General features: G+C 37.0%; 2 protein-coding genes across 3 annotated transcripts in view; one reads left to right on the top strand and one right to left on the bottom strand.

Annotated features, from left to right (window-relative positions):
* The window catches only part of LOC145456710 (WD repeat-containing protein 19-like), a 392,619-nt gene that overhangs the window by 260,692 nt on the left and 117,239 nt on the right, over nucleotides 1-14,688 (bottom strand). The gene's annotated exons all lie outside the window — the stretch shown is intronic.
* Nucleotides 1-14,688, top strand: part of LOC145457485 (neurobeachin-like) — a 76,543-nt gene that overhangs the window by 17,791 nt on the left and 44,064 nt on the right. For both annotated transcript variants that reach the window (XM_080335701.1, XM_080335702.1), the window contains 12 exons: nucleotides 668-885; nucleotides 1,958-2,084; nucleotides 2,849-2,968; nucleotides 3,307-3,456; nucleotides 3,976-4,194; nucleotides 5,003-5,133; nucleotides 5,201-5,331; nucleotides 5,401-5,531; nucleotides 6,876-7,044; nucleotides 8,756-8,898; nucleotides 13,940-14,130; nucleotides 14,354-14,559. In XM_080335701.1, coding sequence (XP_080191827.1) covers nucleotides 668-885; nucleotides 1,958-2,084; nucleotides 2,849-2,968; nucleotides 3,307-3,456; nucleotides 3,976-4,194; nucleotides 5,003-5,133; nucleotides 5,201-5,331; nucleotides 5,401-5,531; nucleotides 6,876-7,044; nucleotides 8,756-8,898; nucleotides 13,940-14,130; nucleotides 14,354-14,559 — 1,936 coding nt within the window. The remainder of the gene's footprint in view (nucleotides 1-667; nucleotides 886-1,957; nucleotides 2,085-2,848; nucleotides 2,969-3,306; nucleotides 3,457-3,975; nucleotides 4,195-5,002; nucleotides 5,134-5,200; nucleotides 5,332-5,400; nucleotides 5,532-6,875; nucleotides 7,045-8,755; nucleotides 8,899-13,939; nucleotides 14,131-14,353; nucleotides 14,560-14,688) is intronic.

Below are 14,688 nucleotides of genomic sequence, written 5' to 3'. Positions count from 1 at the left end.
TAGGATCCTTGAAAATATCTAATTGATGGTAGCACGGGTTGAAATGACTCGTACTCGAACCAAGTCCTATAACTCGAGACTAGGACGGCAAAGACCAACATTTCATTGTAACTTCGAAGAATAGTAAAGTTACTACATTATTGGTCCTGGTACTTGGAAAATAGGGCCTGAAACTAATAAGACTTAGGAAAATTACTTTATTTTGAATGCAAGCCATTCTACATCACTCGGGCGGAGTTGAAAACAGTGGGTGAAATCTGAACAGTGAACATAATGACTTGGATTCGGACTCGAGTCAAAACACTATGACTCGGACTTGACTCGGCGGTGAATTGAAAATGACTTGACTTGACTCGAGTCAAAACAATAAGGAACAGCGTGACTTGGTTACAACCCTGATGGTAGCACAGCACCCAAAATACGTAATAAATTAGCGGAAATGTCATTTCTGTGAAGTTGTGATCATAATGATGGCATTGTACCTTTTGCAGGTGAATAAGTATGGCCAAAAAGGCCAAATCTTTAATGTAGTGAAAAACTGGTATTATTTTCTTTATATTCACATCACCTATACTCTTATGACCTCGCAATGAGTGATATTCAATTCTTTTTTTTTCTTCGAAATCTCAGGCAGGCCAACGCTGTTTGATATCGTTTGCTTTTGCAGCCTTTGCGAGCGGTCCAACTGCTCAAGATTTTGCAACAAACCCCGGAGCGCCACGGTCCCGATTGCTTCTTCATGTTCCCCGGAGATCGAGACGCGAGTATCGCGCTGCCGCCCTTGAAAGCGTGGCCGCATTCCACGGGATTTACCTTCACAACGTGGTTCTTGATGGAGCCCACCATGAACGGGAGAGTGGACATCAACAAGCCGTATTTGTACTGGTAATTAATTCGAGAGTGTTGTTGTGTCGCGCTCGGCGTATGCATCATTTCCTGCTGCTTTTCATTTCACACATATCCATGGTCAGTACACAGTACTGTGTTGACTTCCTCCAATAAACATTATTATGTTCACCTTCATTTCCCAACTGCAAAGCATTGAGCATAAGTTCTCTCTTCGCCCCGATTCTTCAAAATTTCATACCGGAGACGTCATATTTTGTGATAAGATCGTTTTTATACAATGTTCTTTCCAATTCTCTACTAGTTGCTGATGATTACCCCTGGCGAGTGTAAGCCAAAAATATTCCGGTTCATTTCACTATGAATAGACAATTCCATTTTATAACAAAGATCTGTACCTCTAAGAAGATCCAAGTGTTGTTTGTTTTCTTGTAACTGAAACTGATGATTGCTGGTCGAGTAAACACCATTTGAGACTTTTTTGTTTATTGTTTGCTGAGACTATAAAAAGATTAAAGCGTTGATGGCTTGTAGAGGTGATGAAAGCGGTCGGCGTTGTTGCTCCAGTAAAAATAGAAGTAATGACGTAAATTCCTACTCAGTTAGAAGTAGTGATTTTCAAGATGAAAATTTGAAGTGCTAAAGTAAGAAGTTTCAAAGAGTAGATTTGGTCGATCAGTTGTATATATGCAGTTGATCGGAGATAGGCGCTCTGGAAATTCCAAGTTGCTTGCGCTTGATTGAGGCCAAATGATTTACAAGTTATGACACGACAAATTGATGCAATTTTTGAAAATACATTCAGTTACCGCAGTGTTGTGTGTTTTGTATCCTTTTTTACAAAATCTAAATGCCAGACCATTCACGGTTTCAAGGCTTCCACCGCAGAAAATACCATCCAAACTATAATTTTCGTGGATAAATTATCTCTTCGTCGCAAGGATCGTGCCATTTCAGTGCCTGAAAAAATCATCTCACAATAATTGACTCCAATCAACAGGATTAATAGGCTACTATACTCAGATTATTGTGCACAGTTCTACCGGCCACCACGTTACGCTGTCTGCCTCAAGGGGACTTCTGCATTGAACGCATGTCCTGAATGTTTCAGCTTTCGCAATTCGAAAGGTATCGGCTACTCTGGACATTTTGTCGGCAACTGCCTTGTCGTGACCTATCTGAAATCGAAAGACAAAGGCTATCAGCACTGCGTCAAGTACGAATTTAAACCCAATCAAGTAAGATCGCGATCTAAAGTTAGATTACGTTGCGTGAGTGAACTGAGCATTGAACAATGAACATTAGTACATCGAGCTTAACTGATCTCGTCACTTCGATTATTCGAAATTTAATGTCATATGTGGGGATACTATTGTTGATGTACAATGTTCCAGACTTATAAATCTAGAGAATTTTCACCTTTTCCAAACTAGATTAGAATTATAGCTACACAGTTCTTTCCAAATTAGACTATAATTGGAATCATAACTAAAGTTTTTTTCTGAATTTTATTAGAATCATAACTATACAGTTTTTTTCAAATTAGATTCCAATCAGAAATATAGCTACCGTTTGGAGTTTTTGTCCAAATTAGATTAGAATTATAATTCGTGAAAACTCTGAAATTGAACGAAGTTCAGTTCATGTCAAATTTGAGTACATTCTCTAAGCGATAAAATAGCAAATGCCTGTGCAGCAAGGTTGGCTTGTTTCTCAAGCTACAGTTCTCCTGTAGCATTTACAGTACAACCAGAGATTGGATTGGGGTTGAAATGGGAGCATGGACACATTTGACAAATTAGATTAGAATTATGATTAGGGCAAAGAAAAATTTGTCAAATTAGAATAGAATTGGATCATTGTTATTTTGCTGTAATTAGACAACTATAGAGATCTAGCTGTCCAAGTCTACAAAGTTGTTTACGATTCTCTACTAGTTGCTGACAATTACCCCTGACGAGAGTCAGTCGTTCAATATAAATATATTATATTTTGCTTTCAGTGGCACATGGTTTCTATCGTCCATATCTACAATCGCTGGAGAACGAGCGAAGTCAAATGTTATGCGAACGGACAACTCGTGTCGACTGCCGAGCTGAGCTGGTCTGTTGGAACTAACGAGGTGACATTTTCATCATATCTACTTACGCATGAAAAACTGATAGACATCAGCTGTCACTGCCAACATTTCGTCATTCTGTAATCAATTTTCCTTATCAAATGAAGATGCTGATTTCATGTTATCGGGAAAACCAGTCACTGAGTAGGAAAATGCTTTCCATATCCGTCGTAAAATTCCAGCCAAACTATAATGTGGAACGCTGATGAATACAACTTTACGCTTCACAATACCAGACCCCCCCGAAACAGTACAACAAAGAAAAAGGCACAATGTCTTTTGTTTTACTTTCTTCTTTCGCCTGGTATTCAAATGAATTCTTCATCTTTTGTTATTTCCAGCAATTCGACAAATGTTTCATCGGATCTGCGGAAACGCAGGGTGACGGGCTGAGGGTGTTCAGCGGCAAAATAGCGGCGGTCTATGTTTTCAGCGAAGCGCTGAATCCGTCTCAAATTTACGGGATCTATCAGCTCGGGCCAGATTACAAGGTCAGATATCAAATGTGCTTTATCAGTATATCACACATTTTTATGCAGTCGTGTTTTTTAGACAATATAACGATTTCCTGGGGTAGCAGTAAAATCTACAAAAATTAATTTTTGACTTTTATGTTAGAAATTCAAAACAATGCTTCTACAGGTTGGAATTGAGCCAAATTTGTTATGCATCGTGTTTTTAGACAGCCTAACAATTTCATGGGGTAGCCGGTAAAATCTGAAACTTCTTATAGTATTTTCATTTGACGTGATAAATCGAAAACTTTCTCCTATAATAGCGATACTTCTACAGGTCAAAATGGGGCCAAATTTGGTGTGCAGCGTTTTTTAGGCAACCTAACAATTTTATAACGTAGTCGGTAAAATTACAAAAAAAAGTTATATATGAAGAATTCTAGTTTGGATGCAATGTGAAAGTAGAATTTTAGTCAAAGTAATGCCACTATTTATTCCTTGTCTTACTGATCTGTTCCCTTGATATTTCTCATCATAATTTCCCACTGTATTCAGAATCAATTCAAGTTTCCCGCTGAGAGCGATAAGCTCCTAGTGAGCCACCACCGAAAAGTTTTGTACGAAGACAGCAAGCTTAGCGAACATCTCATGGTGGCGTACAATCCGAAAGCCACAGACGGTCAGCTCTGCCTGGAATCGTCTCCGAAACCTCCCAGCAAAGATGGCGTGGCCCATCGCTGGTTTGTTCACAGCCCTCACGCTCTCATGCTACAGGTGAATTCTTCTCTTTCGTATAACCTTATGTAGTTGCATTTTATGAGTTATCATTGACAGCTATGGCAGCATAAAATTAGTATTACAATAAATCATGGTAAAACACGTCTACATTTGGCCTGCAGCCCATGAGCTTGACAACCAATGTTTGAAATCTAGATAATTCTGGTCGTCTTATTACGCTAATTAAAGTGAAATGCCAGTAATTAGATTCTGATATAGTTTATGATTTGAAATGAACTCAACTCGACGTTTGTTGCATTTCTTTTCAAGCTGTTGCGAATGCCGTAATTCCAATTCTAATCGAATTTATCAATTTGAAAACTGCGTAGCTATAATTGTAATTCTAATCTAATTTGGAAAAGCTGACAATTTTCTAGTTTGTCGAACTATGTTGACAACCCTGGTTTAGAGTATGGATCCACAGTCCACATCTCTTTATCATATCGGACTGATTACTTGACCTTGGTCATGATATAATTTTGAATATTGTACACCGAGAGTCTAGATTTTGCTTCTTAATTGGCAGATTTTATCGTTTGATGACCATTATAGTATCTGCCACGCCCCGATTATTCGGATTTTCACGCCGGTGACGTTATATTCAGTGGTACGAGTGTTAATATACGATGTTCTTTCCAATTCTCTACTAGTTGCTGACGATTACCCCTGACGAGTATCAGCCAAAAATATTCAGGTTCATTTCAATATCAATATACTATTCAATTGTATATTGATGTTATGGATATGCACCTCCAATGGCTTTTTTTAGATAGTTGTAAGATAGTAACTGTTTCTGGTTTTACAGGGTGTGAAAGCAGTAGTGACCCAGTCCATACATTGTGCCCTACATTCTGTGGGGGGCATCGATGTCTTATATCCCTTGTTCTCTCAACTCAATTTCAAACAACTCGACGGTACCACTGATACTACCGTGTGGTAAGTCTCGAAAGTTATGAATTTGATTGTATACATTGTCACAAGCGACATGTAACTTTTTCCGCAGCTTGACCATTTTGAAGTTCATTTTACAACTGATGAAAGGCTCGTTCAAAACCCAGCAACAGATTCTACACGGAAAAGGGTTTCTCGTCATCGGGCATTTCTTGGAAAAGGCAGACAAGCAGCACATTACAAGTTGGTTGATTTGATAGAATCTTGAATTTCCTGATGATAAAATTATTGACATTTTTGATTTTTTTTCAGTGGAAGTTTTGGATGTGCTGCTGGCGATCGCAAAGTTTCTCGACACAGTCCAAAACAACATTCCGTTATTGAGACAATTTTGCGACAATATATTTTTCAATCCGGCTCTGTGGATTCATACAGAACCGAAGGTAGGTTTGGTATTTTGTTTATGCAGCGAAAATTCATTTCAAACCGTCATGTCGGTGTCAGTGATACTTTTTATTGGAATGATTATTGGAAGTGCTTCAGGGCCAAACTTGGACAACTAGATAATTCTAGTTGTCTAATTTCACCAAATTAGAGCGAAATGCCAGTAATCTGATTCTAATCTAACTTGGAAAAGCTGAAAATTTTCTAGTTGTCCAAGTCTGTTCAGGGCAGTGTTTTTGTAATATTTTTTAAAAGGTACATCTTCCATGATGATTCTTGAGTCATAGTTTCGTTAAATTTTCCCTTCATTTTATTATTTTTAAAACCAGATATCGTATTTTTAAACCGATACTGATAAAACCGATAACTTCACTAATAACGCCGATATATTTAGCCGATATTCAAGATATAATATGGCATCATGCTAAAATCATTTTTAACACTTCATAGCAGGTATTTCAACGGCATTACAGCCATCGCTATACTTGGGCATGAAATGAACTAGAAAGGCTGCACCTGAACACTAGGGCTCTTCAAAAACGACTTTATTTTCTCAAATCGCACTGGCTACTTGATAAAATTGTTAGGTTACCTAATTTAAGCCTACACACCAAATTTGGTGCAATTCACACCGGTAGCCGCATTGCTGCAGGAGATGAAAGTTTCTATTTATTATATAAAAATAAATAACAAAAAATTTGAAAATTTTCTGTTCACCCCATGAAAGTGTTAGGTTGTCTATAGAAACGATGTTCACCAAATTTGTTTCAATTTCAACCAGTGGAAGCTAGTTAGCGCCGTCGAAAAATTTGGATTTTGAATAAAATAGTATTTACGGTGAGTCGGTGACCCATTCTTTAATTATTTATTATAGTGGTGCCTACCGTAAATACTATTTTATTCAAATCCGAAATTTTTCGACGGTAATAACTCCGCTGCCACTGATTGGAATTGAACCAAATTTGGCGTGCAGGCTTAAATTAGGTAACCTAACAATTTTATCAAGTAGCCAGTGCGATTTGAGAAAAAAGTCATTTTTGAAGAGCCCTAGTGAACACCTATACGCTATTAGAAATAGATCAATATTTCCAGTCCAGCAGACGCAGATTGTAGTTATCTGATTCCTTACTACCATGCTGTGATGTCATGAAAATTGCCGATATCTTTTACGTCGAATGGCCGATACCAATATTTCTTCCAAAGTGCGATATTCACTCATCACTTGATATTATCGGCGAATCGATAATTTAGGTCAAGCTCTAATCAATATACTATACTTGATATGTATTATTATTATTTTTTTTGAAATAGTCAAAGTATATATTGCATTCTATATGATCCAGGTGCAACTTGCTCTGTACACATACCTTTCAACTGAATTTGTGATGTCGACCGCAATGCAGACCACGGTGAGGCGCGTCAGCACCGTGTTAATTGTAATGCACTCTCTGAAACATTATTACTGGGTTGTGAATCCACAAGACCGTTCCGGTATCACGCCGAAAGGTTTGGGTAAGTTTGGATAACGGAATATTGTATTGTAATCGCCTTTTTAAAGACTGGAACAGTGGTTCTCAACCGGGAGTCTGCGAAACCTCCAAATTTGCAGAATGGTTGGGAACCTTATTCGTATTTTTTTGAATTAGAGAAGTCACGAGGCAGTTTCGCTTCATAACTGCTAAAACTGCACATCTCACACGAACAGAGCAAACTCATTTTAATTGCCGGTAGCCTACTGCTACAAGCATATTGCTGCTTAAAGATGTTTTGTTGGGGTTTTGGAAGAAAATTGCTTGCAAAAATACAATTTAGTACTCTTCAAAAAAAAATTTTCCTTCAGATTTCACTGGCCACTTGATAAAATTGTTAGGTTGGTTAAAAAAAACGCTGCACACCAAATTTGGCTCAATTCCAACCACTAGAAACGGAGTTATTGCAGTAGAAAAATTTCTAAGTCTGTGATTTTATAATAAGTGATCAAAGTGTTAGTCACCGTAAATACTATTTTATTCAAATCCAAATTTTTCTTCCGCAATAACTTCGCATCTGGTGGTTGCAATTGTGCCAAATTGTGTGTGCTCTACTGACAGCCTAACAACTTTATGGGGGTCGGCAGAAAAATTTGGAAATTTTATTTTTTTGTTTCTTAATGGTAAAGTCAAAACTTTCTACTGCACCAATCTCGCTTCGACTGTTTGGAATGGAGCTAAAGTTGGTGCGCAGCGTTTTTTTAACCGACCTGACAATTTTATCAAGTAGCCAATGAAATCTGAACGAAAAAATTTTAGACGGCGCAGATTTTCAAGACACGACCCTTTCTTTCAAGAAATTTAGCTTCACAATTCTGCTTTGAAATGATCAAGAGTCTTTCCAACTTCCACATATATAGTGTGATGTTATTTTCAAAAATTGTCATTCTGTTGCTGTTTATCACTCGGCTACAGTTGATATTTGCACAGGACGTGACGATTGCACGATTACACAGCTAAATTTAAACTGAAACTTTGGGGGTCTGTGGCGGTCCAAAAGGGGTCCGCGAAGGCAAAAAAGTTGAGAACCAACGGGCTAGAATGACCTGTCACTCTATCTAAGTAACCTTTAGGAACTTGGCGAAGCCTTACATTAATTTGCAAGCCATTGGGAATCCCAAATTGTGGCCTAGTCTCAAAAACAAAAATCTACTACATTACCATAGAATACCGGTACACAAATTGAACTGTGCACCAACAACTATGTTAACTGAACAATTATAATTATCGAACAAAACAGCAAAGATGATAATAAGTATTTACTGGAAATTAGTGCGGCTTCTGCTGTATGCGCCGGGTGTGTGTTTTAACCACCAGCAAACCCCTGAGACAGGCTCAGCTAACCCAAGTTAAGAAACACAGCTTTATCTTGATGTTAAAGTTTTCAGATCTTTGAGCTCGGCTTATCTCTTGAGTCGAACGAAATGTATTGACCTTTGAGATTTCATAAAGCAATTGAAATCTTTGTTCCAAAGTGCATCCAAGCTGTAAGTCCTTCATTCGGCAAATCTTCAACCAAAATCTCACACGACAGAAAAACCAAAAATTAGATTAAAATTTAAATGAAAACGTAGACACGGTTCACAAATTAGATTATAATTAGATTATCGGAATTTTGCTTTAATTAGTCATATTAAACAACTTGAATTATTAGTTATCCAATTCTGCAATCAAACATGTCCACCGTGTTTCAGATGGTCAGCGGCCTTTGCGGGATGAGATTCTGTCTTTGAGAGCGTTCATTCTTCTGTTTTTGAAACAAATCATCACCAGATCCGGAGGATCGTTGGACGACGAAATACAATCACTGATGAGCTACTTGATTACTATGCACGAAGTAAAGCTGCCTTTTAAGACTTGTACATACTACCAATGTAGTTCGTTGTTGTTCAACGAGTAGTTCTAATTCTAGTTTTAGTTGTGAATTTTGTAAAGTAAGTAGTTCTAGTTCTAATTGCGGATTTTGAAAAGTGAGTAGTTGTAGTTCTAGATCTAGTTGCTAGTTTTGAAAAGTTCTAGTTCTAGTTGTGAGCTTCTAAAAGTGTTAAGTTGTAGTTCTAGTTGCAAGTTTTCAGAGGTGAGTAGTTCCAGTTCTAGTTGTGATTTTTGAAAAGTGGGTAGCTCTAGTTCTAGTTGCGAGTTTTGAAAAGTGAGTAGCTGTAGTTGTAGTTGCTAGTTTTGAAAATTGAGTAGTTCTAGTTCTAGTTGCGAGTTTTGAAAAGTGAGTAGTTGTAATTCTAGTTGCTAGTTTTGAAAATTGAATAGTTCTAGTTCTAGTTGCGAGTTTCGAAAAGTGAGTAGTTGGAGTTCTAGTTGCCAGTTTTGAATAGTTCTAGTTCTAGTTGTGAGCTTCGAAAAGTGGGTAGTTGCAGTTCTAGTTGCTAGTTTTGGAAAGGGAGTAGTTGTAGTTCTAGTTGCCAGTTTTGAATAGTTCTAGTTCTAGTTGTGAGCTTCGAAAAGTGAGTAGTTGCAGTTCTAGTTGCTAGTTTTGGAAAGGGAGTAGTTGTAGTTCTAGTTGCTAGTGTTGAAAAGTGTATAGTTCTAGTTGTAGTTGCTAGTTATGAAAAGTGAATAGTCCTAGTTCTAGTTGTGAGCTTTGAAAAGTGGGTAGTTGTAGTTCTAGTTGCAAGTTTTCGGTAGTGAGTAATTCCAGTTCTAGTTGCTAGTTTTGAAAAGTGAATAGTTCTAGTTCTAGTTCTAGATGCTAGTGTTGAAAAGTGTATAGTTGTAGTTGTAGTTGTAGTTCTAGTTGCAAGTTTTCGGTAGTGAGTAATTCCAGTTCTAGTTGCTAGTTTTGAAAAGTGAATAATTCTAGTTCTAGTTGCTAGTTATGAAAAGTGAATAGTTCTAGTTCTAGTTGTGAGCTTCGAAAAGTGAATAGTTGTAGTTCTAGTTGCTAGTTTTGAAAAGTGAGTAGTTGTAGTTCTAGTTGTAGTTGCTAGTGTTGAAAAGTGTATAGTTCTAGTTGTAGTTCTAGTTCTAGTTGCAAGTTTTCAGTAGTGAGTAATTCCAGTTCTAGTTGCTAGTTTTGAAAAGTGAATAGTTCTAGTTCTAGTTGTGAGCTTCGAAAAGTGGGTAGTTGTAGTTCTAGTTGCAAGTTTTCAGTAGTGAGTAATTCCAGTTCTAGTTACTAGTTTTGAAAAGTGAATAGTTCTAGTTCTAGTTGCTAGTTTTGAAAAGTGAATAGTTCTAGTTCTAGTTGTGAGCTTCGAAAAGTGGGTAGTTGTAGTTCTAGTTGCAAGTTTTCGGTAGTGAGTAATTCCAGTTCTAGTTGCTAGTTTTGAAAAGTGAATAGTTCTAGTTCTAGTTCTAGTTGCTAGTGTTGAAAAGTGTATAGTTCTAGTTGTAGTTGTAGTTCTAGTTGCAAGTTTTCGGTAGTGAGTAATTCCAGTTCTAGTTGCTAGTTTTGGAAAGTGAATAGTTCTAGTTCTAGTTGCTAGTTTTGAAAAGTGAATAGTCCTAGTTCTAGTTGTGAGCTTCGAAAAGTGAATAGTTGTAGTTCTAGTTGCTAGTTTTGAAAAGTGAGTAGTTGTAGTTCTAGTTGTAGTTGCTAGTGTTGAAAAGTGTATAGTTCTAGTTGTAGTTCTAGTTCTAGTTGCAAGTTTTCAGTAGTGAGTAATTCCAGTTCTAGTTGCTAGTTTTGAAAAGTGAATAGTTCTAGTTCTAGTTGTGAGCTTCGAAAAGTGGGTAGTTGTAGTTCTAGTTGCAAGTTTTCAGTAGTGAGTAATTCCAGTTCTAGTTACTAGTTTTGAAAAGTGAATAGTTCTAGTTCTAGTTGCTAGTTTTGAAAAGTGAATAGTTCTAGTTCTAGTTGTGAGCTTCGAAAAGTGGGTAGTTGTAGTTCTAGTTGCAAGTTTTCGGTAGTGAGTAATTCCAGTTCTAGTTGCTAGTTTTGAAAAGTGAATAGTTCTAGTTCTAGTTCTAGTTGCTAGTGTTGAAAAGTGTATAGTTCTAGTTGTAGTTGTAGTTCTAGTTGCAAGTTTTCGGTAGTGAGTAATTCCAGTTCTAGTTGCTAGTTTTGGAAAGTGAATAGTTCTAGTTCTAGTTGTGAGCTTCGAAAAGTGAATAGTTGTAGTTCTAGTTGCTAGTTTTGAAAAGTGAGTAGTTGTAGTTCTAGTTCTAGTTGCTAGTGTTGAAAAGTGTATAGTTCTAGTTGTAGTTCTAGTTCTAGTTGCAAGTTTTCAGTAGTGAGTAATTCCAGTTCTAGTTGCTAGTTTTGAAAAGTGAATAGTTCTAGTTCTAGTTGCTAGTTTTGAAAAGTGAATGGTTCTAGTTCTAGTTGTGAGCTTCGAAAAGTGGGTAGTTGTAGTTCTAGTTGCAAGTTTTCAGTAGTGAGTAATTCCAGTTCTAGTTACTAGTTTTGAAAAGTGAATAGTTCTAGTTCTAGTTGCTAGTTTTGAAAAGTGAATAGTTCTAGTTCTAGTTGCTAGTTTTGAAAAGTGAATAGTTCTAGTTCTAGTTGTGAGCTTCGAAAAGTGGGTAGTTGTAGTTCTAGTTGCAAGTTTTCGGCAGTGAGTAGTTCCAGTTCTAGTTGCTAGTTCTAAAAAGTGAATAGTTCTAGTTTTAGTTGTGAGCTTCGAAAAGTGAGTAGTTGTAGTTCTAGTTGCTAGTTTTGAAAAGTGAGTAGTTGTAGTTCTAGTTCTAGTTGCTAGTGTTGAAAAGTGTATAGTTCTAGTTGTAGTTCTAGTTCTAGTTGCAAGTTTTCAGTAGTGAGTAATTCCAGTTCTAGTTGCTAGTTTTGAAAAGTGAATAGTTCTAGTTCTAGTTGCTAGTTTTGAAAAGTCAATAGTTCTAGTTCTAGTTGTGAGCTTCGAAAAGTGGGTAGTTGTAGTTCTAGTTGCAAGTTTTCAGTAGTGAGTAATTCCAGTTCTAGTTGCTAGTTTAGAAAAGTGAATAGTTCTAGTTCTAGTTCTAGTTGCTAGTTTTGAAAAGTGAATAGTTCTAGTTCTAGTTCTAGTTGCTAGTTTTGAAAAGTGAATAGTTCTAGTTCTAGTTGCTAGTTTTAAAAAGTGAATAGTTCTAGTTCTAGTTGTGAGCTTCGAAAAGTGGGTAGATGTAGTTCTAGTTGCTAGTTTTGAAAAGTGAGTAGTTGTAATTCTAGTTCTAGTTGCTAGTGTTGAAAAGTGTATAGTTCTAGTTGTAGTTCTAGTTCTAGTTCTAGTTGCAAGTTTTCAGTAGTGAGTAATTCCAGTTCTAGTTGCTAGTTTTGAAAAGTGAATAGTTCTAGTTCTAGTCGCTAGTTTTAAAAGTGAATAGTTCTAGTTGTGAGCTTCGAAAAGTGGGTAGTTGTAGTTCTAGTTCTAGTTGCTAGTTTTGAAAAGTGAATAGTTCTAGTTCTAGTTGTCAGCTTTGAAAAGTGGGTAGTTGTAGTTCTAGTTCTAGTTGTTAGTGTTGAAAAGTGTATAGTTCTAGTTGTAGTTGTAGTTCTAGTTGCTAGTTTTGAAAAGTGAATAGTTCCAGTTCTAGTTGCTAGTTCTAAAAAGTGAATAGCTCTTGTTCTAGTTGTGAGCTTCGAAACGTGAGTAGTTGTAGTTCTAGTTGCTAGTTTTGAAAAGTTAGTAGTTGTAGTTCTAGTTCTAGTTGCTAGTGTTGAAAAGTGTATAGTTCTAGTTGTAGTTGTAGTTCTAGTTGCAAGTTTTCGGTAGTGCGTAATTCCAGTTCTAGTTGCTAGTTTTGAAAAGTGAATAGTTCTAGTTGTAGTTGTGAGCTTCGAAAAGTGGGTAGTTCTAGTTTTAGCTGCTAGTATTGAAAAGTGAATAGTTCTAGTTCTAGTTGTGAGCTTCGAAACGTGAGTAGTTGTAGTTCTAGTTGCTAGTTTTGAAAAGTTAGTAGTTGTAGTTCTAGTTGTCAGCTTTGAAAAGTGGGTAGTTGTAGTTCTAGTTCTAGTTGCTAGTTTTGAAAAGTGAATAGTTCTAGTTCTAGTTGTGAGCTTCGAAAAGTGGATAGTTCTAGTTTTAGCTGCTAGTATTGAAAAGTGAATAGTTCTAGTTCTAGTTGTGAGCTTCGAAAAGTGAGTAGTTGTAGTTGTAGTTCTAGTTGCTAGTGTTGAAAAGTGTATAGTTCTAGTTGTAGTTGTAGTTCTAGTTGCTAGTTTTGAAAAGTGAATAGTTCCAGTTCTAGTTGCTAGTTCTAGTTGTGAGCTTCGAAACGTGAGTAGTTGTAGTTCTAGTTCTAGTTGCTAGTTCTAGTTGTGAGCTTCGAAACGTGAGTAGTTGTAGTTCTAGTTGCTAGTTTTGAAAAGTTAGTAGTTGTAGTTCTAGTTCTAGTTGCTAGTGTTGAAAAGTGTATAGTTCTAGTTGTAGTTCTAGTTGCAGGTTTTCGGTAGTGCGTAATTCCAGTTCTAGTTGCTAGTTTTGAAAAGTGAATAGTTCTAGTTCTAGTCGCTAGTTTTAAAAGTGAATAGTTCTAGTTCTAGTTGTCAGCTTTGAAAAGTGGGTAGTTGTAGTTCTAGTTTTAGTTGCTAGTATTGAAAAGTGAATAGTTCTAGTTCTAGTTGTGAGCTTCGAAAAGTGAGTAGTTCTAGTTCTAGTTGCTAGTTTTGAAAAGTGAATAGTTCTAGTTCTAGTTGTCAGCTTTGAAAAGTGGGTAGTTGTAGTTCTAGTTTTAGTTGCTAGTATTGAAAAGTGAATAGTTCTAGTTCTAGTTGTGAGCTTCGAAAAGTGAGTAGTTCTAGTTCTAGTTGCTAGTTTTAAAAAGTGAATAGTTCTAGTTCTAGTTGGGAGCTCTGAAAAGTGGGTAGTGATAGTTCTAGTCGCGAGTTTTCAGTAGTGAGTAGTTCTAGTTTCAGTTCTAGTTACACATTTTGAATATCCGTAGTTAGCACAAGTGTGCTCATTTTAGCGCCAGTCTTGTGCCACCATCCAATCATTTGTTTCAAGGACGAAAACGTTTTGGATGTACTCCAACTCCTGGTGGCTCTGATTTCCGAGCATTCCGGCACGGTGACTCCGGTTTTCGATGCTCACGACGGGATCACCGTCATCTTCAAATTGTTGGGGTCCGAATCCGAAATGGTCAGGGTGCACGCCGTGAAACTGCTGGCTTACTTTCTGCAGCAACTGTCGGAAAAGTAAGACACTGTGAAATTGTATTATTCACAAGTTGATAATTAAGGAATTTTCCAATATCCCAATGTTCTTTCCAATTCCATACCAGCTGCTGATGATTGATTACCCCTGATGATTGTCAGCAGAAAATATTTAGGTTCATTACGATATGAATTGAATATACTATGTAATTCCATATTGAAGTTCTGTTCCTATTATATCTTCAAATTGTGATTTGGTATTCAGGCGGAAAACAGATCTGATGAACATGTACAGTCTGTTTACTCTGATCGGCGAGAGACTCTTGGTTCATTCCGATAGCAACAAAGACAATCCAATCACGATCGCGATGTACAACGCCATGTATGAGTTACTCACGGAAGAACCGTCGACACAAGTCATCCAGAGACCTCACAGCGAACCGACCTCGCAAACGAAGATAAAAAATCCGGGTGTGTAATATTCTACACATCTGTTATAGGCAGAGGTGGTCAGTAATGAAGGACTTCTTGTGTGTCATAATTCAAATATGTTTTGCCTGCTTGGGCTGCTTATTTGCTCTTCTATTTGGCAGTTTTAAA

This window comes from Botryllus schlosseri, chromosome 15, assembly GCF_051294905.1.
Source record: "Botryllus schlosseri isolate E-star chromosome 15, Bs_hap1, whole genome shotgun sequence".
Lineage (NCBI taxonomy): Eukaryota > Metazoa > Chordata > Ascidiacea > Stolidobranchia > Styelidae > Botryllus > Botryllus schlosseri.
The sequence above is the reverse complement of the archived record's forward strand: the minus strand, read 5'-3'. Positions and strand labels throughout refer to the sequence as shown.